General features: G+C 44.5%; 1 protein-coding gene and 1 long non-coding RNA gene across 3 annotated transcripts in view; one reads left to right on the top strand and one right to left on the bottom strand.

The window, feature by feature from the left end:
• AMOT (angiomotin) overlaps positions 1-24,823 on the top strand; it is a 61,093-nt gene that overhangs the window by 10,696 nt on the left and 25,574 nt on the right. Inside the window, exons 1-4 of one of the 2 annotated variants that reach the window (XM_071757606.1) lie at positions 282-1,166; positions 14,295-14,455; positions 15,881-16,799; positions 23,044-23,497. In XM_071757606.1, the coding sequence (XP_071613707.1) occupies positions 15,928-16,799; positions 23,044-23,497 (1,326 nt within the window). In that variant the 5' untranslated portion in view covers positions 282-1,166; positions 14,295-14,455; positions 15,881-15,927. Of the gene's footprint in view, positions 1-281; positions 1,167-14,294; positions 14,456-15,880; positions 16,800-23,043; positions 23,498-24,823 lie in introns of those variants that run through there. The other variant, XM_071757607.1, reaches the window with a different exon arrangement.
• On the bottom strand, positions 786-7,418 carry LOC139802439 (uncharacterized). Its single transcript, XR_011728619.1, has 2 exons — positions 4,430-7,418; positions 786-3,287 (listed from the first exon to the last, which is right to left on the bottom strand). It is a non-coding gene; the product is annotated as an uncharacterized lncRNA (long non-coding RNA).

The following is a 24,823-nucleotide window of genomic DNA, read 5'->3' as shown; positions in this document are numbered from 1 at the left end:
CGCTAACGGGCAGCAAGGCTGAAGACCCCCGGGCCCCGTTGCAGGGAATGGGGGGGCTCGGTGCAGCCCCCCGGGCCCCGCTGCAGGGAATGGGGGGGCTCGGTGCAGGAAGGGGCCGGGACCGCCCCCGGCACCGGGACCGAACCGGCACACAGTAGCGGGCCAGCCCCATGCCGCCGCCGGAATACCGGGCGGGGCGGGGTGGAGGCGGGGCCGGTGCCGGGGGCGGTCCCGGTGCCGGGGGCGGTCCCGGGCCCCTTCCTGCCCGCCCCAGCGGAGCTTCGTCCCGCCGGGTGCCCGCGCCGCAGATCCAAGCGGAAGGAGGCGGAGGAGGGAGCGGAGCTGCCCGGCCCAACCCAGCCCAGCCCAGCCCGGTGTGAGCCTCAGTACCGGGGGCCGCTAAACCCCAGCCCCGCGGCTCCTCCTCGCCCCGCTGCGCACAGGTAACCGCGGAGAAGGAGGCGCGGAGCAGCGCGGAGCTCAGCAGCTCCTCCGGGCGCGATGCTGCGGGCCGCCCGTCCCTGCCGGGGCCGCGGGCGCTGCCGCTGACAGCGGAGTCTGCGCCGGGTACCTCCACGGGACACACTTTCCCTTTTTTTTTTTTTTTTTTTTTTTTTTTTTTTTTTTGTGTTCTGCCGTTTTTGAGATAACCGCTATTCTCCTTCCAAGGGTTGCGGGCAGGTTCTGTCTGAGCGTATTGGATTTTAATCCGTCTAGCTTGGTTGCCTGTCTGAAAGCATATTTATTTTTAATAAAAAGAAAAAAAAGTCGAGCCACAAATTCAGTCCGTATCACGTTCCCCTTTCTGTGGAGTCCGGTTTATTCCTGCCGTTAAAAAAGTTTGCTCCCCCACCCCTCGAGTTTTATTGACACTGAGGATGAAGAAGGATTTGCAAGTGAAAGCGCCTTGAAATACAACATCCTTTGGAGAGAGCTCTGCAGTTCGCCTGTTGAGTCTCGAATTCCACCCTTTGCCCCTGCTGAATCCACTGTTCTGCCCTTTACTCTCTGGGGTAAAAAAACCTAAACAACAACAAGAAAAACCCGAGGGGAAAAAAAACAAAAAACCTTTGGCAGCAGGGAAGCTTTGTGTGACTGACCCAACGAGCTACAAGTGTCCAGTTTCTGAAGGGAAGAAAACGCTTTTGTCTTCAGCAGATCAGTAGGTAAGAGACGTGCTCATGGTGCAGGGGACTCTGCATTCATTCTCTCAACCTAAACCTGGGGGTCAGACTGGCTCTCTTCTCTGTCAGCTTTTGCCCATCACTTTTCTCTCCTGTAATGGTTACTCTTCATCTTGCAAAAAAAAAACAAAACCAAAAAAACCCACCACCAAAAAAACACTCGTCCACCCACTGGTGGCAAGTAGCGAAAATTAATAGTGATGTGCTTGTGTATAATGGGGTAAAGTACAATTCTGTGCAAGTTGCTGAAGTGGGTTTGTGTCAGGCTGTGTTTGGAAGCAGCCACGTTTTCTTGTGGTGCTCCTTTGAGAGAATAATCAGGCATTGTGTTTGTAATCCAACTTCTCAAGCTTGCCTTTCCTCGTCGTGTTTCACAGGGAAGCACATATGTGTGCTTACGTGTGCACGTGTGTGAGCAGGGCTCCCACAGTCACTGGAGACTTCTTGTTTCACACTGGAATTTGTTTTACATGAAGTGCTTTCCTCCTGTGTCACAAGGTGTAGAAGTGTTGAACCTGTAATTAACACGCCTTGAAAGATTACTGAGCATGGGGAGGAACATGGTTGGTGCTGTGCAGAGCGAGTGTGAGGGGGTTTTTTCTTTGTTTTGAGATTTTTTTTTTTTTTTTAATTTTTTTTTTAAAGTCAGACTGAAAACGCAGCAGGGACGTGTGCACATAATAACTGGATGGAGGCCCAGTCTCTGTGCAGGGAAACATATTTTGTAGCATACTCCTTTCTCCAGGGGGCAAGTGCTGAATGTGTGCTGGTTTGCAAGTGATAATGCTGCTCTGAATTTCTCATTTTCCTTCTCTTCTGGCTCTCTACCCACATAACCACTTCCTCCAGCCAGAGCTTCATTGCAAGCAGTCTTTTTTTGTGCAAGGGAAGGACCTGTGGAATTTTGTGTGGCTGGCAGTAGGACTCCTCTTAGCAGGGAAGATTATATTGTTTCTTCTGGAAACACACAGCATCCCCCAGCAGGAGAATCTGGCTGTTTATGTGGTGAAACCAGCCTTGACATCATGCTCTTCCCCAGTGCGTGGGTTTTTCCTGTAGATGATACAGGAAATGCTAAATATTGGTCTGTTGTGGAGCCTGTTCCTTTTTCTTCCTCCCTCCCCCCTTCCTCTAGCCTGGAGGGATTGCTGTGGGGGGAAAAAAATGGAAAAGGTGTCTTGTTTCTCCTGTAGAGGTGGGACAGCAAGTCAGTGTGCTTTGAGCTGATGGAGCCTCAGAGAACCCCTCAGTTTCTGCCAGGGTGAAAGAGCCAACTGGAGACCTTGCAGGGGGACTTGGGGCAGGTGACTGACCAGGATCCATCCTGAAGGGGGAGGACATGGCAGAGGTTTAGGTTGCTGTCCCACCTTTTTCTGCTACCTTGGACATTTTCTGGGGACTGAGCCTTTCTACCTAATCAGGGGGAGAACACAAGAACCATCTTCTCAAGCTTGTCCTACAGCCTCATGTTGTTCCTGTCTGGCTGATGGGCAGCACCACATTGGTTTCAAAGGGCTGATATAAAAACATGAACCCTACTATGAAAACCATGACCCTATTAAATCTTTGGGTCAGACTTTCTTACCTCAGTGACTGCTTCTCCTAGGACTTGGGTCATGGGCTGGCCCTGGAATTGTCCTACAGTTGAAGTCGTAGTCCTTAAAACATTCCTGAGAACCACAAACACAACAGAGAATGATTTTTTGCTGCTTTGGCACTTTCTTGAGGGAAGGGTAGGATTTCCAGGAGGAGGGAAAGGGGTGCCTGGCCTTCCCCCAAGCTTGTTGTCTTTCTGATTCTGGAGATGTTTTGCAGGCAGCACTCCTGGAGTGGAGAATGGAACCTGGGCATGTGGAGTAGGCAGGATGGGTTGTAATTTTGGTATTGTTTGGGGTGACATTTGATTGGTAGTGGCAGGTTAGTGTGCTGCTAGCAGGGTGTTCATCAGTCTACCTGTTCATGGTGACATGTGACATCAGATTGTGCCAGAAACATGGGAGAATCAAGGCATTCCTCTTTCCTGAAGCATGCTTGAGCCACTTGGAACTAATGGATGCTTTGTAGTACCCAGCTCTGTGGCTGGGCCACAAGGTTTTCATATGCCTGTAATACAAAAGTATAAAAATTCTCTGAAGTCTGTAACCCAGCTCAAAGGGCAGCTGATTTAGACGTGCTTGAGTGTTAAGGTCAGGAGATCACATTCCATAGGTTACTAGATGAAAGTGCTGGAAGAGGGGATAGCATAAATATTTGATTCATATAGAAGGGATTGGTGCAAATCCTTTTGTCCCTCCCCCAAAGAAGTTCTGTAGGCAAAGCACCCTTAGGAGTAAAAAAAAAAAACAAAACAACAGAAAATTTGTAACTTCTTTGTGCTGGAGGAAGTGGGATGGTAACTCCAGTGTGTTAGTGTTGAATTCCACTAAAATTCTTCTCATGGGATACACCATCTTCAAGAACAGCTAAGAGAACTAATGTTTTAAAATGTAAAATGAGTCATAATGCATGGGCTCTGGAAGTTGGGTTTAACATTGTATGCAAACATTGCCAGCTGGTGGGGATTTTTCTGGATAAATAAGAACTATATTTGTACAAGAAGGCTTGAATGATGTATTTCAGATGCATCCTGATTAGCATAAGCCATTCACTTTGCAAAAGAATAGCAAGAATCTCAGAAGTGTAGATAATTTAATAGTCCTCTTGTTCTTTTTATCCTGTCTTTCATCAGCAGGCTGACCAATCCTTTTGTTTATTTAGAATTAAGGTCCCATTGCTTTACTGCCACATTTTCCTAACCATGACAGTGAAACCGAGAATTTGCAACCCCCAAGTTCTCAAATTATGAGTGCTTCTCCCTCTTCTCCCCCTTCCTTTTGTCCCCAGTTGAGTGTAACCTGATTTTAATTTTTTTATTAATTTTTTAGCAGGGGGAGTGGTGGTGTTGGTGATGTTGGTTTTTTTGAAGGAACAACTTGCACCATTTAATTCTGTTTAGCATCCAGCACAGTGATGTTTTGGTCCATGGCTCCATTGACCAGTTGTCCCATTACTACAGTGAGTGAACAGCCAAAGTAAAATTTCAGCTTGTTAAAGGCTTTATTTTCTTAACGTGGAGCAAACTCTTAAAGTGGGGGTTTAGGTTATTGCTGTATTAATGTAGCTGCAGCAGTAAGTCTTTGATGTTAGAACAATCAACAGTCCAAGTGCATGTTCAAGTAGCTGTGAATGCATTTATCTGTTCATACCTTTTGGGGACACAACTCCATTCTGCACTTTTTGCTTCCTTCTCACTGGCAGCTTTTAAAGAGCTGCAGAACTGTAGCCCAATGGAAAGACAAATCCCAATATAGGAAAGTTCTTACGTGTTAAGGGTTTGTATTAAATGAAAACCTGGCTGCAGACACCTGTAAATGATGAGAGTTTCTGTTCAGTGCAGAATATATACACACTTACACACACATATGGTGTGTGTTGGGTTCTGTTCTGAGTTAGAAAGAAAACTCTGACCTTGTTCTTGGCACAAAATTCCTGGATTATTAGATGTTCCCACTTTGGGTGAAGTGTAAAGGCTTTCAGAAGAAAGTAGGATTCCTGTTTTCCCCTCTCTAACTGCTGTTGCACATTCCCATATTCCAAGGTATTTTCAGCCACTCACTTTTGTAGAAGTCTTCTCAAAGGTTTCCTAATTGAAACAGCCTTATAGATTATTTTTCTTCTTCTTCCTTACTATTGTGGAGGATATAGTGGGAGTGGAATGTCCTGGGTTGCCAATGTTTGCTGCTAGGTATCCCCCTTCCATGGAGACCAAATGTTTATAATAGTGTGAGAACAGCCATTCTTGGTGATTGGCAATGAGGCTGAAGGCTCTTTTTCTCCTCTTCTATCCACTGAAATACAAGAGAGGACTTGGATCTCTTGGTTCCTCACAGAACTGTTCCAAATTGCCTGTTGCTGGGGTTATAAAGTTTCAGGAAGCACTGGAGGATTTGCCAGAATGATTTAGTCCATTGTGTTGAATCTGGGCCACAACCGAGTTTTGTAAGCTCCTTTTCTGCTTTCAGGAATTCTTTGCTTGTCTTGCTTTCTGAGGAGCAGTCACTTTGTAGATCAGACTTCCATCTGCCTCTTGTGCTGGATCCTCTCTCTGAACGTGCCCTGTACGTGGCATCCTCATGCTGTAGGCTTTAAATCATTGTCTTTATGAAAGAACAGCCACGTAGCTGCCCTGTGAGTCCAGTCTGGCTGCAGGAGCTTCTCAGATGTTAAACCCTTTTAGACAGGAGAGAGTGTATTCCCAAACAGCTCTGGAATGCTGTGCCAGCCACAGGAAGAACTGCATACTGCAGCCTCCACGCTTGGGCCCTACCTTCAGCTCTTGCAAAAGGGTTCAGTTCATGCTTTGAACAGATCTGATGCTGAAATTGTATCCATGTGAAAATACTGGACTGCACGGAGAACAGCAGATTCCAGCAGATATCCAAACCTTGCACATGACTTGGCTCTCCAGGGTAGCCTTGAAACGTAACCTTCAGGACAGAAAAAAAATACCTCAGCAACTTTGGGGAATAATAATAATGTAAAGGAGCTCCAAGGAGCAATTAATTTTTAGCTATACAATACAATATTTGTTTTACTTGCCTGCTATGCCTGCGAGTGAAGAGAGTTTCTCAGGGTTGATAAAACTCCTGTCTACCTAGACACTTGGATGTAATTTTCTAAGATAAGAATATAAATGAAACTTCCCTGTTTCTGAGTGGCCATTCAGGCCACATGGAATGTTTGGTGTAAGGGAGAGATTGGTGACTGAGGAATGAAGAGGTGAAGGAATAGGAATGGAAAAGGAAGGAAAAAGAGAAACAGACAAACAAAAAAAACCCCCAAACAAACAAACAAACAAAAAACAAAACAAAAAAAAAAAAGAGGGAGAGAACAAAATAAAAAGGCCTGTGGAAACAGAGTTCCTAAAGCCTTCAAATCAAGTCTCAAGTGGGGTGTTTGGCTGAAAGGAAGGAAAAATGTGTGTTTGGATTTTCTGTGGACATCCTGGGGATCCTGAGCTGGGGTCACCCTGGGTGCTGGTTGCTGTGAGCTGAGCACTGGAGCAGTGAGTGCTCTCTCTCCTCTTTCTGGGAGCTGAATCCTCTCATATTTTACTGGCATGCAGTCTGCATTCTTGGTCCTGCAGAAGGGGTTCAGAGATAAATACTGCCATTCATGCTTGTTGCTTTTTTACTTTCTCATCCTTTCTCAGAGTGACTCTTGTCTAGGCTGAATCTCGGTGTAAAATAACCTTTTGTGTTTTTAAATACTGGATATTTGAAAATCTTTGGGAGTTTGGAGAGGTCTTTGATTGTTTTCCTGTTGGACTCTGTAAGGTTCATCAGTATTGATTAGAATATAGAACCAAGACTGTTTAAACCATAAAAAGGTGCAGTAAACAAATAAAATTTTAAAAGGCCTTGCTGTTATTTGTATTAGCAAAGCACTTGCAGTGTAATTGCAGACCACGATGTTGAGCAGTTCTTACATGATTGTCTATGAATTAAGCCAATTTAAGTTTTTGTTTAATGAATTAATTAGCATTTGTAAGACCTTCTCTAAGAGTTGTATCACAGTAATGTTTGTTTGCTTTAAAATGCTTTGTGTCTCTACACAACTTGTTTTTTAAAAGAATTACTTAATCTCTTAGGATTATTTACTGTAGCCCTCAAGGAAAGTAATTCCACATTTCAGTGACTTTGTTCACTTCAGGGGTTGGTGGACTCTTCCTGGTGTTCTAATTTGTGTGGTTCTGTGTCCAGCTGAAACAAATTTTGTTGCTTCATCCTAGGGCTAGCCCATGGAAAAACAGGGTGGGAAAACAGATCTTCCCAGTTGTCTTTTTGAGAGGAAAAAAAAGCTGCAACCTCCACCATGTTTCTGGAGTCGTGGACCATAAAATCAGTGTGAGATAACCTGTGGAGGTGCAGAGGGAATTGGTAGGTGGCTGAAATCAGCACATTCTGAATACTGATCTTCATAAGAGGGAAAAACAAATTTGAAACAGTTTTTACTGCAGAATGCTGAAGGTTGAAGAGGCTGAGAGCAATTCTGTAGTCTGTTCCACCCTTCCTTTGGGTAAGAACAGGGAAACACAGAGAGTGTGCAGAAAAGTGTACTCCAAAGTTACAGGGGAAAAAAAAAACAAACAACTTTTGCTGTTGCTGAGTTGGGACCAGATGTGGAGCACTTGGATATTCTTAAAAATAAAAAAAAAAAAAAAAAAAGAAGTTGATTAAAAAATCTTGGAACCTGTGGGAGGAGAGTGGATTCACCCCCAGTGAAAGACCAGTGCCTGCTGATCAGGGGAAGCAGGGGGGCCAAGGGAAAATCTGTATGGGAGGCAACTGGCCCATCCCAGACTGCTCAGGTGGCATTTTGAAGGGATGTTTCCATGGAGCAATCCCAAGATGGTCACTGTGGGAGGCTCTGCAGGAGCACTCGAGCTGTGTGGTGCCCGGTGGGACATGGGACAGCAGCTTTTCCTGGAGCTGACACTGCACCATCAAAATCCAAACTGATTTCCTTCATTCAGGGAATACTGCAGAGCTCCAACTTTTTGTTCCTGCAGCTGCTGGGGGTACCTTGCAGAAGTATCTTCTCCAGATGTAGAAAATACTCAGCAAGTTTCCCTGCTTTCTGCTTGCACAAGGTCTGGGATGCAAACACCCTCAATCAATGCTTAAAATTCTTGCTGCTCCAGCTGCTGGGGAAAAATCTCTCTGGTAGTGATGAGGTTTATATTAGCAAGGAAGAAGTTTTGCTGGTAGTGGTTTACACAAGGTTTCCAAAGTAATACACCTAAAAACAATTATTTCCCAGTGTAACTGCATCTGCTTTAGAGTGGTTGCTGGAAGAGTTACATTGGAAGAAATCAATTCCCAGAGTGACATAATTGTGGCAACAAAAACATAAATGTAGGCCAGGACTTAGCCAATCACTGCTGTGTGAAAATGAACCTCGTAATATCTTCCTCCCAGTGTGGTGGTGAGGCTTAATTAATCATCTTACAACTAATTAAAGGTTTTTACAAGGTGCACAGGAAAAACCCAGGTGGTTATGATAAAAGTGGTTTTGGTGGTGTTCTTTTATAACATCCTTGCTTTCTGAAAATCCGGTGGTCTGGGGGATCTGTTGAGTTTTTACTTTTAAAGAAAAATGCAAACAAAGCAGTCTTTTTTTTTTTTTTTTTTTTTAATCCAACACTGCCCATTGAGATCACAAAATGGGGTTGTGATTGTTGGGTTGTCCTAGTACTGCATTAGGTTTTTTCTCCTTCCTTCCACACCTCCCCAGAATGAGCACTGCCAGCTCTGAGAGGTAACAGGCCATGGGTAAGTTAGCTGTATTTTAACTGTTTCTTTTCACAAAGAAAAAGGAAAAAAACAGCCCTTTGAAAAAAGCAGGGCCCATGCCTGCTGGCATTCTGGAGCCTGTGACAAGTCCTGTTAAATTCTGTAAAACTGCTTTGTGAAAGAAGAGGAGCTCCTCCATATGGGGGCTTAAAATAGCTTAAATTGTGGAATTCTAGAAAAAAGCCAGAAAATTCCATGTAAAGTTAGACTGTAGTGATTGTTTTCTTCTCTACACCCTTCTGCACCTGTGGTTTTCCTTTGTGTCACCTTATGATGCAAATATTCAGGACATCAGGAGTGACACCCGAGGAGAAACTACCTAAAGATAGCATGAAAGTGATATATCTGCTTGGGGAGTGTATTTCCATTGTTTTCAGGATTTAAACTTTTAGGTTGAAATTTTGACTTTATTTTTAACATAGGTGGTGATTCTAATCTTTTTTATTATTATTTTTTTTTTATCTCACTGGCAATTAAAACAGCCTGATCCCATCAGCTGGGACAAATGGTGCACTGTCAACGTTTTGCTCCCTTCTGATAATGCACATGAAACTGGTTTGCATGTTTGAAGATTACATTTTACTCTCACATGGTTTTCATTATCTGAGAGCCCTGAGGAGAGGCCTGGACTAAATCAGTGAAGGAATGGAGAAACCACACAATGCAATGAAAATGGTGCTGAGGCATACTTGGGATACTTGTGGGACAGGGGCTGCTGACGACAGAAGCAGGGTGCTGCCTGAGTGCTAGCAGCAGCCAGAAGTGGAGCATTCTTAAAAAGACAAAACAAAACTTGATGCTGAATTCAAATTGCAGCTTGGGTTTGCAGCAGTTCCCCACTTCTTCAAGGAGCATTACTGGAAATCTGTGAAGCTTGAAGCAGATGCTGGGTGCCTGCCGGGAGGGAGTCCTTTGAAATGGGACTTGGTGTGACTAAACCTGTGTAAGCTTGGTCTGGTTTGCTCAAGAAGGCATCTAAAAGGTGAGATCTTGGCCTTTAGGAGGTTAGCAGCAGAGCTCCTGTGCTGGAATTAGTGTTTAATTAAAAAAGCAGAATTGCAGAACATCTCTGCACAGTGTGAGCTGTGCTGGGGTAGTGCTGCAGAGTAGTTTAGGTAACTGAATGATGTGCTCTATTCACACAGAAGTATTCCCAATTAAAACAGCTGTATTAATAGACCTAGACTGGTTTTGCTGTGAAACTGGTATATTCAGAATAAATCCTCCTGCCCCTCTGACTTTTGACAGTTTATGGAGGAGTTTGAAATTCCATAGCATTCTTATCACAGTGCTTAAAAGCCATGAAGCATTCCTATTTATACCAGCTCTCTAAGTGTTTACTCTTCTCTCTTTTTTTTTTTTTCCCTTTGTAACATAAAACCTAAATTATGTTGGTTAAGATTATAGGTACTTCCCTGTGAAGAAATTGATACTTTGTAGTGAGGGAGCAGCAATTCAAAGGTCAAGTAAGGTCTTTACAGCTTTTTCCTTAGAGATGTTGTTTAGAGGAGTTCTTCCTACGCTGATTTCTTGGCTTATTTACCTCAAGCTAGACTAAGCTGCTTTTCCTTCAGGCCTGCCAGACTTTCTTATGTTGTTCTGTGCCTATGAGCATTTGAGGAGGATGATTCCTGGCTTTTGGTGAGGCAGTCTGGTCCTTGCTGAAGGTGGACTCTTGGAGAATTGTTAGCACCATGCTCAATCCTTGGATGTTCTGGTGGCCTTTCACTGTAATTGCCTGATGATCTAATCCAATGGGTATGCCTAATTTTTGCACCCCTTCAGGTGACAGTGTTCTTGTTTTTTAGTTAAAAAGAAGGAAGTTTTTCTTGTTTGCCAAGTGACTCTGTCCTTCTGGTATGAAGATGAGTAATGTTGGCACTGCTCCACACACCTGCTCAGTGCCACCCTGCAGGATCACCTGAGCCACAGTCAGCAGATGGAGGCAAACAGAGAAGGGATGGTTGAGTGAAAGCTGGGGAAGGGTTTATGATTGGAGTCTGAAAGCCAGTGCTGGTTAGGAGCAGGTACTAAAATGCTATCCCAGCCCTGGGATTTGTTGTGTGCCACCTTGCAGGTTTGGGTGGTGGTGCCAGGCGTGGGGAACCTTGATTCTCAAAGCCTCTCCTCGTATCTCTTCTCTCCCTTCCTCCTCCTTGGGTAGGGCTGAAATGAAATGAAGAGCATTCAGTGATAACCTGCACTGATCATTAAATAATTTCGGACCTCGCCCTTGTGCTCCTCACCACTTCAAAGTGAGTGTGTGTGTGTGGAACAGCCGTGTCTCCAGTGGTCTCACAGACTCACAGGGTAGGCACAGTTTGCAGGATCAGGCAATCAGCCTGCTGGGTTTTGCCTGGGCCATGTTGCAAAGGCACATTGCAATGAAACAAGGGGTGGCTCAGGAGGAGAGGCAGCCCCTGCCATTGCCTGGGGACTTCACTGCCAGTCCTTCCTATGCTGCTATCTCTGTTTTGTGTTCCCCTCCTCTCCTACAGGAGGATGCCTGAAGATAACTCTGCACCTACAAAAACCAACCTAAGACTTCATCTGACTGATAACATCCCATCACCTCTTGCCAACCAGGCTCAGCAGCTATCCCATGCACACCTTTTCAGAAAAACACAGAACTGGCAAAATTTACTGCTTGAGTTTGAAGTCTGTCACTGGGTCGTTTTGTGTCACAAAATTTAGTAGTAAAACTGAAAGTGCTTAACTGTACTCCAGCCTTTTTGAGGTGGTGAACCTGTTCCCATCCCACCTGATGTGTAAGCTAATTAGCTTCTTGGCTAAGCAGTAATTCTGGGCAAGTATGTACAGGCTGTCCTCACAGGGACTCTTGCATTCCTCTTAGTTTCACAAGCTGAAGATGCTTCTCTTTGCTTATGAGGTTATTATTGCTCCATGCAGGTTAATTGAGCTATAGCATTATAGCCACTCATCAAACAGGGGTGAGTAGCTCACTTGTCTAAGCTTGTTTATTTTTATAATGCTGAAAAATATTTGCATGCTGTACAGAAATGTGCTGCTTTTGTTCCTTACAGCCTGGCACTATTATCATTTCAAATTCTTCAATAATCTTGCTTCCTCACAAGGGACTGGCAAGGTTCCTGTGCATAATGACATGATGGGTAAGACAGCAGCCTCAGTAACTGGGTTTTTATGCAGTACCCTGCAAACATGGGTCTCTTCTTCCTCTTCTACCTCTCTTCTACCCCCATTCTTAATCTCAGTGTGGTTGCATGCAACACTACTTGCAATCCCTGTATTAGTTCTGCCAGTTTCAGAATGCTGTTTCACTCAATATACAGATATAAAGTTAAGATGAATAATTTCAGGAGCAAACTGCACAGTTGATTCAGCCTGGGAAATCTACCTCACAGTGGTTCCTTGGAACAGAATTGGTCTAAACCTGAATTTGCCCTTTGAAAAGTGGGGTGGTTTTAGGCTTTATGGTTTTAAATAGTGCACCATCCAATCCATAAAGCAGTAACAGTTTTGCAGAGTTGTTGGTAGTCTGAATTCAGCCCTGTCCATCTTAATATTAAGCTAACCCCCCAAAGATGTCTTTTTAAAACCTATTCCAGTTTCCTTCCAGCTCTATCATAACAACTTTTCCAGTGCACCTCACTAATTTCCATCTTTGGCACACTGGAAGCTGAAATTGCTGGAAGAGCCTAACACAAATAGAATTTGGTGTCCAAATAAATAACACATGGGCTTCAGTACCAATCGTGCTGTTCATTTTTTTGTGTTTCATTACATCAAAAAAGTTAACTCACTGGTTCTGCCATAAGTTTCCAGCTCACTCAGAAAAGAGATTCCAGAAATGCTGCCACCCCACTTAGTTGCACAAGATCTTCTTTCTTAATTAAAAAAAAAAAATGGGATGGAACTGGAATAAATGGGCTTAATGCTAACAGCTGGTATTTAAAGAAAGTGAGTTTGTTGGCCAAAATATCTTCATATTTGTTTTGGATTTCCAGGCTGATTCCTAGTGTGCATCCACACTAAAATTAGCAGTATTCAGGCCCAGCAAATACTTAAATCCTTTCAGTGAGAACTGTGCCCTCCCTTCATCAGATCAGCAGAATAAGCTTGTATTGCTGTGGAATGAAGCTCTGTGTGTGAAATGGTTGCATACCAAACTACTTCCTTGAATGTCTGAAGGAGTTAAACAGGCACAGATTGAATTTGTCTGTTGGGAAAATCTTGAAGGCAGAGAGGCAGAATCTCAAGCTGGGTTGTATCTTTGCATTAAAAAATAAACACATACACCCCCTCAGCCCCCCTTAGATTTTTCCAGTTGAGACAAAAGAAATCTTTGGGTGGAAAGGCAGCATCATATTGCATAATAAAAGCCTTTTTATGCTCTAATAAAAAGGGTTGCTTAGGGCAACTTTGCTTAAAAAAAAAAAAAAAAAGGAGGGGGGGAAAGAAATAAGAAGATACTGGTATGAGAGGGACAAGGAATCCTTAACTTCTGTTGTGCAACACTGAGAAAAGAGGCTAGAAATTGCTTTAGTTATCTGCTATCTTAATGCCTGGTTTAAAGGTTCTTTACTGCATATTTGCTGGCAGCTGTTTTCAATATATCCCTCTCGAGCTAAGTCACCAGTTAAGAATTTGACATTAGATGTTTTTTTCAACCACCATCTTGAAGTACCATACCACACAACACAGCCTTGTTCCCGAGTTAGATATTGTTCATGTGCCTTGAAATTGCTGTTGACACCTCAAGTATTTAACTTGCAGATCTGAGAATTTTTGTTGGGTGTGGATGTGTGCCATAATAAGACAGAGACAGAAGTATCCACGGCTGCATTCCTTCACTACATCTGTTGACTTTTATTTTTTGCAACATTCCAGGAAATTAAGTGAAATTACACGTCTCAATGAATATTTTTAATTTCACTAGTTCTATTTTAATTGCCTGCCTCCAAAGTTTTTGCATTGTTTGCCTTTTTCTTTAGGACATCATCAGTAGCAGATTTAACTGCATCGTGAGAAATGTTGCCTATGAGCACATTTGCCTGATTCTCCCCTCAATGGTTAAAGTTTCTGTAGTGCTTTACATTCTGCAGGGGAAAAGTAACGTAATTAAAGAATGTTTTGGGAATTAGGGCTGTGCTCTGCAGTATATTTCTGGCATATACTTTGTCAGTGTCCTTTTCTTCCCCTCACTTTCCCAGTCTGTAAAATAAAGCTGATATTCGTACACTGGTCATTCTCCCAGGCATTTCTGAGGCATAATTTGTTGAGGTTTATAAAGCATTTAACCCTATCACCTTTCATCAAAGGCTTTCTGCTGATAGAGCTTGAAATATACAGCACTGCTGGAAAAGGAGCCATAAGCACAGGGTATCATCATCTGTGCTGCAGCTTTCGTTCTTAGCAAAAAATAAAACAATGGAGTTAAAGAATTAGTGGGTTTTAATCACTGTTTCACTTGGAGGCACAGATGGGACAGAGCATTACTTGGCAACATTTAATCTTGGAGCAGAAATTGTCATGATTAACACAGCAGCTGGAGTAGATTGCTAGGGACAAGGGTGGTGGTGGTGGGGAGGTGTCGTTCATCTTAAAGGGATCAGAATTGTTGGGCTCTGGATGAGAACAAGAAGCTACAAAAGAAAAATCTGAAATATGGCCCGAGGTTTATTATTTCTAGGCTTTCATATGCTGATTAAAATGGTGTTTTCAATGCTTTCCTCAGAATTATTTTGGAAGTGAGGAGAGTATCAAGTGATCTGGCCAACTGAAGAGGAGACTGAAGCCATCTCTGAGTGGAGATTTTGGACTTGCAGGAGGAAGGCTCTGTGTGTCCCCTCCATGTGGCAGAACTCCTTACCAAGGAAGTCAAAGTGAAGGAAATAGGTATGTGCCACTTCAAATAGGATTTCAGAAGAGTCATCTTCTGGCCTCTGTTCCTGGTTTGAAGGAAGCCTGGAATGAAGGGGGTTTTAACTTTCTCTTCGTCAACTTTTGCAGAAGGGTTCTGTCTGCCTGGTGTGTTCAGGCCTTGTGTTTATAGGAGACTCCTGCAGCTGGGTGGTTGTGGAGATGTAGAACAAAGCAGACCCTTGAGGTCTGCTGACTGCTTGCAGCCCACCCCTGGTCCTGCCATGGAGCAGGCTGTTGTGAGCAAGTTACCTTATGCTAAGGGACAGAGTTATATGGAAAAAAGGTGTCAAAATAAAGTGCTGGAATACCAGTGTGCCTTCTGCTGTCAGGACAGAGACACAGCTTAGCCAACGAGTAAAACATACTCTTCCCAACTGTTCTATCTCTAAAGTAGCTCTGCTTTTAGTGAAATGTCTCAAATGTGTAATTAATTTTGGATAATTCATCTCATGCAAGGACAAATGGGCTTGAGTTTCCATGACAAATTCCAAACTCCACTAGGAGACCAAGCAAAGTGTAATCACTGTTGGTCACTGACTGGAGCTGGATTTTGGATATGTTTGACACTGGCTCTTTGTGTTTCCCCCATTGGTACACAGTGTTTTTTCCTGCCACTTAGAGGTCTTTTTCTGTTCCTCAGATCAGACAACTCTTTTTCCTCCTCTTGCATTTGCATGCATTCAGCTGACAATATTAAGATGTGTGAGGATTTGGTTGCCTTTGTGTAGCAGGAAGTCACAGAGTCCCTGCTTGCAGCAGGACAGAGAGATTTCTGCAGCAGGGAGCCTGGGTGCTGATCTCACTCTGGATATTTCATAATTCTAAGAACCTGCTGGCTAACAAGGCATTCACTAATTACTTTAAACGATCTAAGCTAAGAGTTTGTTTTTTTTTTTTTTTTCTTCCTTTGATCCATGTGCTATCTCAACGGGCCTCTCTTTTTTCTTTTTTTTTTTTTTTTTTTCCTTAAAACTGACAAATTGCTGATTTCACCCTTTAATCCTTGTCTGCCTGGAGATATGAAAAGCTTATGTCACTGTTGGTAGCCCTGAGTGTAAAGCAAACAGGTTTTAGGCATTTTTACCATCATCCTGTGAATTACTGGTCTCCTTTCTGCCTGAAAGCAGCCTGGCTGTCTGAGGTATTCCGCATGCATCCCTACAGCTTCCAGTCCATTGATATTCCTATAAACTTGCAAGTCACCTTTCATCACCTTTCCAGGCTTTGCCCCCTGGCACTGAAGTCCTTCTTAGGTCAAGGGTCTTAATGACCCCTATTGTTATGGGAACCTTTGGTAATCTAACCTGCTGGGTTTTTTTCTGTATTTCAAGCTATTGCTCTTAAATGTCCCCTTGCTTGATCCGCTCAGCCGCTAACAACCGTGTCTCCTTTCCTTAGGTCAAGGGCAGATTTTACATTCCACCCAAAAGGCACCACAGTTTGAGATGAGGAATTCAGAAGAGCAAGCAGCTACCACAGTTTTACAGCGCCTGCTGCAGGAGCAGCTCAGATACGGAAACCCAAATGACAACCGTAACCTCCTTGCCTTACACCAGCAAGCCACAGGAAATGCCCCCTCGTTCACCACCACCGGCGGTCCGGCACCTCAGAACGAAGGGCTGAGCTCCCAGGACCACCAGCTCGTGACTCATGCTGCCCGCCAGGAGCCCCAGGGCCAGGAGATACAGGTGGACAACAGCATCATGGAGAAACAGCTCTCCCCCCGGCTTCAGAACAGCGAGGATCTCCCCACCTACGAGGAAGCCAAAGTTCAGTCGCAGTATTTCAGGGGCCAGCCGCACGCCAGCGTCGGGGCCGCCTTCTACGTCACGGGGGTCACCAACCAAAAGATGAGGACTGAAGGGAGGCCCACGGTGCAGAGGGTCAGCCCGGGGAAGGTCCACCAGGATGAAGGACTCAAGGACCTCAAGCAAGGCCACGTCCGCTCCCTGAGCGAGAGGCTGATGCAGCTGTCCCTGGCCACCAGCGGGGTCAAGGCCCACGCGCCGGTCACCAGCGCCCCGCTCTCCCCCCTCTCTCCTCTTTCTCCTCAGCAGTCCAGCGACCCTTATAAAAATTCCGGCTCCAATGAGTTCTACAAGAACTCGGTGCAGCCCCCTTCCCAGCCCAACATGAAAGGAATGGAGCAGCGGGGTCCTCCTCCAGAGTATCCTTACAAAAACATGTCCACCCCGGCCATGAACTGCAAACCTCAGGACTCGGGACATTTCTACAGCGATCATCGCATGAGCCAGCAGGGAAGGTCTGATGGGCCTATGATGAGGTATCAGCATCCCCCTGAGTATGGGTCAGTCAGGTAAGCAAGATCTTAAAGCAAAGTCCATGATAGACACCTAAGAGAAGGCAAAAATCAAACTCAGTCCTTTGCCCTCACTCCTGAGACACGTTTCCCATCTTTCTCGTGTGAGATGACATATTGTGTTCAACTACAGGCTGTGTCTGGAAGGACTGGAACCTGTTTTGGTAGCTCATCTACAGAGGCTTGACTCTTTTTTAAAAAAATACACAAATAAAAAAAACCCTGCTTGATTTTTATGGCGTGGGGAAGTTTAATGCTGAGACTCCAGAGCCTTACACAAGGTTTGCTACCAAAGCCAAACTTACGGTGTGATTCATTGTAGAAACTTGCAGTTACTTATTGCAAGACTTAAGCTGTTTCTTAATTGCATCTGCCCAGACAAAAGATTTTTTTTGGTTTTTTTTTTTTTAGATTTAAACTGCATCTAAAGGCTGCATAGTTAAGGAGAAAGTAATAGTGCAGGTAATAAAAATCACCTGAGCTTCCTTTAGAGTTTTTCAGATTTTATTTTCAGTGGAACAGAGTGTAGGGATGAAAAATGGAGTGCTTTGTGCCTCATCCCAGGCTTCCTTGTTTAGCTTTTGCTGATTTTCCTCGCATCATTTGAAATCCCAGCCTCTTCTGGTTTCCTCTAGATAAGGAGCTAGATTTGGCTTGAGCCAAACACTTGTGTCTGCGTGGGTGAAGATGAAGTTTTATTCAGGTGGGCTAAAAATATGCCTTTACTTCACCTCTTACCATCTCATCTCTGTCCAAGACCAGGTGGGATCTGGTTTTAAGGATTTTTGGCCTCACTTGGAAACTATAAAGGTCATAGTACAAAGAAGCAACAGGAGAGTGTTGCTACTCAAGTGAATGGTGAGGTCTCTGTGGGTTTATGTTTGCACATCTTGTGTTGGGCTTTGAGGAGACATGAAGAAGAAACTGGTTGGTGGTGGGGAACAGGGGCTGAGCTTTGGGGAATTTGAATCTGCTCAGAACCTTCCTAGTCCTATGTGGAGCTATTTTCAGAGTTTGTCCACCATTGTTTGTGATCTGAAATGACTTCAGCAGCATACAAGCCTGATGAAAAGGCCCTTTGATCTGGCTAAATAAATAATAAAGAGGCCAGGAAAAGGGGAAGCAAAGGGTTTAGGGGGGGTAATGATTGTAGGAGCTCGTTGCAAATTTTTGGGGGAAATTCAGAGGCCTCCAATCTCTGTGCACACAGGAAAGGGAAACAGATCCTTGATGGTTGTGCTGCATCAGAAATACTCATAATATGATAGATAGGGAATCTGAGACGTAGCCTGCTTGCTGTTTAAGGGAGAGGTATTTGAAAACACGCCAAGAGGCAGCTCCTCTAGACAGGGTGATTTTTGTCTGTATTGGATGGATCCTGGCTGCTTTGAAAGAACGTGGAGGGGGGGAGAGGGGGGGGGAGGAGAAAGGTTCAGCTGGCAAGGTTTCCAGTAGGGGAAGCAACTGAAAATTGTCTTCAAAGCATTGGGAATCTAATGAGGTTACTTTTTAACCTAAATAGCTGCACAGAGGAGAGGTTTCCTTTGCAAGCAAATGCTGAAGCAGTAGAACAATTGCGAGGCTAATCCATAAATTACAGAGCAGCGTTGCAAAGGAAAGGAGCGAGTCCTCTGCTCCCCTCCCTCTCCCACACGCTTTAAGAGAAACTGTCATTTAGACAAGAAACCTTCTGTGTTACTAAAGGTGCAGCTGGGGAACGGCGTGAGGATTTTAAAGGCGCCCAGCTCCTGGGGAGTGCATTCCCCTCCTTGCTCCAGGCAGTGCTAACGAACCGCCCTGCAGCAGCCTCGCCGGAGCGATAAAGTCTTTGCAGAGCCTCCAGTTCTCCCGTGCTGCAGCTCTGTGCGTTTGTGGGGGTTCATTTGGGTTGGTAAATGTGTGCATTTTTTGAACCCTGCGTCAAGGAAACAAAGCCCCTTCTCTCTGCTGCTGAAGCCACACCCTTTGCTGCGGGTTTTTCCCCTCATTGTTCGGGGGAATTTGAGGGTGACCTAACGATGCGGTTAAATAAAACTCGTTGAGCAAGATAAACATTGGGGAATTCACAGCATTCTCATGCTTCACCCTCCCCAGTCTGGGAAAGGAATGGGCTGTGTGGTAAGTTTAAACCAGTCTGCAAACAGTTTGCCTCACCTGCTCTTGGGCGGTGTTAAGTTTGGGAACACGTATGTGTTCCTAATGATTTTGGTTTAATGTAAATACTGGGCATGCCAGAGGCAGCTCTGGTGTTATTTGAGAATTTTAAAGAAAGTTCAGAAGGGGGCTGGCTGCATGTGAAGCAGCAAAATCCCATTTTGTCCTTAATGCATCAACTGCACTTCAGCATTGGTGGTGGAAGTAGATGTTCAGGTCTAAAAGAAGATGAGTGCCTCGGACTCAGTCTCCTGTGGGGTTTCAGGGTCTCCTATGGGGTTGCAGGGTCTCCTGTGTCCAGAGATGGGGGAGTGGAGCTCTTGTGGATGCAGTTTTGGGTACAGAGGATGCTTGCTCCCTGTCTGATCCAAGCACCATCCTATGGAAGCCCAAATGCCTGAGCTCCTGCTGTGGTGATTAATCCCATTGACTTCACAGCAACTTTTTTTGAGAAGAAGGCCTGCAGAATTTGTCCCATAATTAGTAAATCACTTCTGTGCACTGCATTCCCCTGAACAGCATCAAAGTGGGGGCTAATCAGGTATGACTAGGAAGCAGAACAAAAATGCCTGGGTTTGATTGCAGCCGGATGATCAAGTGGAGTCTGCACCCTCCTGCAGTTAGTGCTGCCCAGTTTGGGCAAGGATGGCTGTGGAAGAGAGGGGAACTGGAGCTTCTCGCCCACAAAACAGGCAGGAGAAGCTGGGAAAGCAGAAAAAAATTTTAATGAGCCAGAGACCTTTCCTGATCTCTTCATTTTTCTGCCCTCCCCAATTTGTTGCTCTACCCGCTGATCTTCTGCGTGACTTGATGCCTGCAATCCTGGCAGGCTCAGGACTCCTGGTGGCTCCACTGGCTTGCAGGGCTGCCCTTACTCCATATCTCTGTCTTCATGACTTAAAAGCTAACGTGACCCTTGTAGTTGCAGAACCATAAATCCAGGTTTGGACTTGGCCCGTGCGGTGTGTGTCTCCGATACGTGCCAGGGACTGCAAGGGAAGCAGAGATTCTTGTCTCCAAAATGAAGTGGCCCTTAGAAGTTATGCTTTCAAACCTAAAGGCTTCTGGGAATTACTGCTCTGCATGTTCTTCCTGCCTTTGGGGTTTTCAGGTCTTTGTGACACTGAGGCAAATGGAAGGAGATTGTGTAATTTTGTTTTCCATGTAGTTTGAAGGTTTTTTTCTGCATTTCTGCATGAAGTGGTTCATGCTGACGTAGTTTTATTAAGACTTGGGTTATCTGAGGACTGGGTCTCCCATGGAGGGAGGTTTTTCCTACCATCCTATCAGCAATTCTATTAGGTGACTGACCTCAGTAGTGATTTGTACCTTCAAATCTTGCAGTTTGACTTCAAAACCTTGAAAAGCCCAGTTGTGTTCATTTACCTTTCTGAAGCTCTCAGTCCAAAATTGGCTGACCAGAGAAATGAATTCTGCAATTCTCATGTTAATCTGAGGGATCTCAGAGCCAGGTATTTTGAACCCAAGGAGTATATACTGGTATTTTATAAGACAAAACTGAAAGCAGTGTGGATGATAAAAAGTTCTTTGAAGGCATAGGTGGAAGAACACAAGATCTTAAAAGGTCTAATTGTCACTGTAAGGTTACTGTGATGTTCTAATTTATACTTTTTTTAAAGATAAGATGTATTACCCTGGTTTTGTTACCTCATTTTCTGGGACTAATAACACATTTGTGACATTTTGGAAGCCCTTAAGGCAACAGAAATAGAGGCTCCCAGCTCTCATGTTGTAGCTTGAACCCACAAGATTGGTATGATTTCAAGATCATACCAAGAGGCTCTGGATATGAGAGCCAGTGTGCTGGAAATCTTGGAAATGTATCTTGTTTAGAAATGCTCAGCCATGATTTCCTAGAGTTGTTCTTTATTATAGGTTTAAATAAAAAAAAAGTCATTACCAGGCATCTCAGCACAAAGCTCTCCCTTCAGAATTCAGCTGCTGCTGTTGTTTTCCTTTGGCCATCTTTGTGTTCCTTTTGTGTTTCTTTCATTAGTGCTCAGGTCCTGCAGAAATGGAAAGATTCTGCCCATGTGTTTCTGATAACAGAATAATGAGATGTTCTTGGTCAAACAGCTCAACTTGTTAACTTTGGCATCAAAATAGTCCTCATTAGGCTTATAATATTAACACAGTGAGATCAGCAGAGTCACTTTCTGTCAGGATCTGCTTCAGGTTGTTTTCAGGCTGGAAGTCAGTAAATTCTGGAGGTTCAGAATTAGAAAGGTGAAGGGTTTTTCTTGCATCTGTGAGGCAGACAGGCCAAGGTATCTCTTTTGATCCAATTTCTATGAATCATCACAGAGTAAATGTTGCAGTGAGGTTGTTCCCTAATTGATTATAACATCAAACCAGAGGGGTGATGTTAGGTAAAGAAGCAGCTGAAGGAGATGAATGGTTTCTAAAGATGCAAAGTTTGAACTCTGCAAGTAACTGGCCGAGCTAAGAAAGGACCTGGAAGCCACCTGAGAGAAAACAGATGACCTTGAGGGTGGCTTGTGATGGTTTTGCCTCATTCTTCATTGTAAGAAGTGGCAAATAAAGGTTATGAAATAAATGCAATGATAAGTAGAGCTGACCTCCTGGGAGGGAAAGATCTAAATTGCTGCTACTAAACTGAACATTCCTGAGGAAATTAATTGCACGTCCCTATTCTGCATGGCCCCTGAGAGCCTCACACTGAATATGATAATTTCTAGAAAAATTCAGCTCCTGAAATGATTTTGCTGGCAGGGATCACAGCCACTTGAGTGTGAGAAAGAGTGAAATGGTAACTGTAGCAATAGTTATTTGGTTTGTTTTTTTTTTTTCCTAAGTGGCAAGGGCTAGATTTGTTTCCCCGTTAAGGAATTAGGTATCAGCTTGAAGGTTTCTGTGCCCCTCTCTGGTGGAAAGCAGGGAAAAGGAGAGAGAAGATGCAGGGTACTGAAACAGCAAAGCCTGAGAATGTCGGAACTCCTCCAGGCGCTGCCAGCCAGATGTGAGTAATGCAGACATTTCCTCTTTGCCCCGGTGTGAAGAGTGGATTGGTTCTTTCTGCAGAGAACAGGAAGGATGATGCTGAGTGTTTGCACATCTGAGAAGCTCTTGGTGTAACCCTTTAGCTCCCAGTGCAGCTTGATGGGTGCTGGTGGCAGCAGACGTGGCATTAACCTCCTGGTGTGGTGGGAGAGCCATGCTGGGGGCTGGCTGGAACATCCCCTCTGCAGAGCAGGTGTGCAGGGTCCTTCCTGGGAACACAGAGAACCACGGGGGTATGGCCAGGTAGAACAACAGTCTGTGGTTTTCCAGCTGCAGGGTTGAACTGCTTCCCAAAGGGTGGGAAATTGTATCAGAGGAACAGGAGTGTTTCAGAACACGTTGAGCTGCCAGACTTGGTCCACGCTGAAAAAGATTTGGGTTACAGCACAGAGAGGGAGTGACTTCTTCAACTGCTAGAATAAAGAATATCAGAGAAGTTAAAGGTTGGAGGAGGAAGCAAAACCTTTCTCCTGAGGTCATCCAAGCTCAATGAATCCACACAATCTTCTAAGAGAGTTTTTACTTGACCAATGCAGCAGAAGTTGAGTTAGGGGTCTCCAGTGCCTAGGAAATGTGAGCTGGTGTAGCTTGGAGATAGCTCTGTGAGGGGCTCAAGCATGTTATAGATTACTAGCTCATTTAAAGGTATTCTTTTCTCCATGCAAGATGGCACATTTCAGGACAGAACCAAAGAGCCCATGCCTAAGAGTCCTCAGTTTTTAGCCTTTTTGTGCATCAGGTGTGGAGAAAAGTTAGAAAAATAATTTTGGCCAGTAGTTGTTGATGGACTTTGTGTTTCTGCATGAAATAGACTCAAGAAGGAAGACTTTTGTGCACTCAGAATGTGTTTTTGGACAAGGATTTGATTTTGAAGCATTTTTTTCAAACCCCAAACTTACAAAAATGAGGGAAACCTCACACAGGAATCTCTGGTGTAGGAAGACCCGTGCATAGGAGCTATGCAGGTCATCCCCCACCTTGTGACTGGGTTTGTGCTGGTTTTGTGACTGGGTTTTGATGGAGTTTCTGCTCTCTTCTTTTCCAGGCAGAACCCAGATGTGCAGCTGCAGTTACAACAGAGGCCTCCTCACCACCACAGCCCGACTTCCTCCTTGACATCCCTGGGATCTTTGACGTTGCTTCAGTCTCCACCACCATCCAGGCTGTCCCCTTCCCAGCATCAGCAACCTCTGACTCCAAACCAGGGAGATCCTGGCATTCTGCCAAGGACCCAGCAGCCATTCTTACCCAACCAAGTCCATCAGGGAGATTTGTACCGACTATGCCAGCCCTTCCTAGGCCCCCAGCAGCAGCAGGGAGATTCCTACTCAGTAATGTCCCGGGCTCAGCAGATACCTTCCCCATACCAACAGATGCAAGTAGATCCTTTTGCCATAGTTTCCAGGGCCCAACAGATGGTGGAAATCCTCTCAGAGGAGAACAGGTCTCTACGACAGGAGCTGGATGGGTGTTATGAGAAAGTAGCCCGGCTGCAGAAGGTGGGTGGTTTCTTTAGGTATCACTCTCCTGGGTCTAATACCATCCATAATTGAATCATCTAATCTGCAGCTGTTACATTCCTTGCTTAAGGGATTGTCTACTCTAGAGTCTTTTATATGCAGATTGATTAGCCTGTATCCTGCCCCTTTGGGCAGCAGTTTAACTTTGTCAGAAGACAGAATCAAAGCCTTCAGTTTTACTCTTAACAGCTTATTGACTCTGCTCAAATGAGCATCCTCATCAGCTCTCTTGAAGAGGCTGACTTGATAGTCTTCTCATGTCCAGGATAGCAGCAGGCTTCGTTTTCCCATCAGTCTAAAAGGCTTTAGGAACTGCAGGAACAGCCTGTTTGGAGACCATAGTCACTCAAGAAGACAACAAGACAGTGCTGCAAAACAGTGTGCAAGACAAATGCTGCTGCTATGGCCATATTAAAGCCATTCAGGCTGCAGGACTGAAACTAGCACTTCTTTTGTCATTCTTTCAATGCCATGCAACTGCCCTGAAAACTTAGTATCTTGTGTTAAATCAAGCTATTTGCCACCTCTGGCTTTGTGAAACAAGTAGAGTAAGTGATGCTAAAATGTTTGTTTTAACTAATAACATCCCAGTGAGAGCCATCATTAGCTGGCATGTGCAGAGGTGTTTTCATTGCAGCCTTGTAGAAATAACTTCTTGATGACCAGTGGTTTAAAGCTGTGCAGAAGGTCAGCTTTGCCCCTGTGGAAAGGCTGATGTGATACGAAATTTTGGACTTTGTGGGCCTTGCAGTGCTTCTTGCACTGAGTAGTCTCCAGGGCCATAAAAAGATGTAGCTGCTTAAAACACTTCTTTAAGTTCAGATGACTGCTGTGGCTTCTCACACTCATTTATTCCCCATATTACCTCTATCCAGGGACATATATTTGTTTTGTTGTATTTTTTTTGGAAGGTTCCTGGCCAGGAAATGCTTTAGAGAAATGTTTAGCAGCTTCCTGATAATGAAAGAAGGATAAAAATGCACTTCCCTCCAGCCCCCTGTTGATGTCTTGCTGTAGACTGTGCTGGTGGGGTTTGCAATGATGTTGATCCATACTTTGATAAAAATGCAAAGCCACACCTGGTTGGGAGAATGAGAAGTGAAGCTCCTTCTGCTCTGGGTGATCAGAGAAGCTTTGCACTGAAAGCTAGAACAAAACAAAGTTTACTGCAAATGTCTCCCCAACCCCCCTCTTTTTAATAAACTGAATATTTAAAGGCACAATGAAGTAGCTGAAGTGTAAACATTGAACATCAGGAGGTTTTATCATGAATTTTGAGAAGAATTACAGATCTGCAGAATTCAT

The sequence above is a fragment of the Heliangelus exortis genome, chromosome 14, assembly GCF_036169615.1.
Source record: "Heliangelus exortis chromosome 14, bHelExo1.hap1, whole genome shotgun sequence".
Taxonomy (NCBI): domain Eukaryota; kingdom Metazoa; phylum Chordata; class Aves; order Apodiformes; family Trochilidae; genus Heliangelus; species Heliangelus exortis.
The sequence above is the reverse complement of the archived record's forward strand: the minus strand, read 5'-3'. Positions and strand labels throughout refer to the sequence as shown.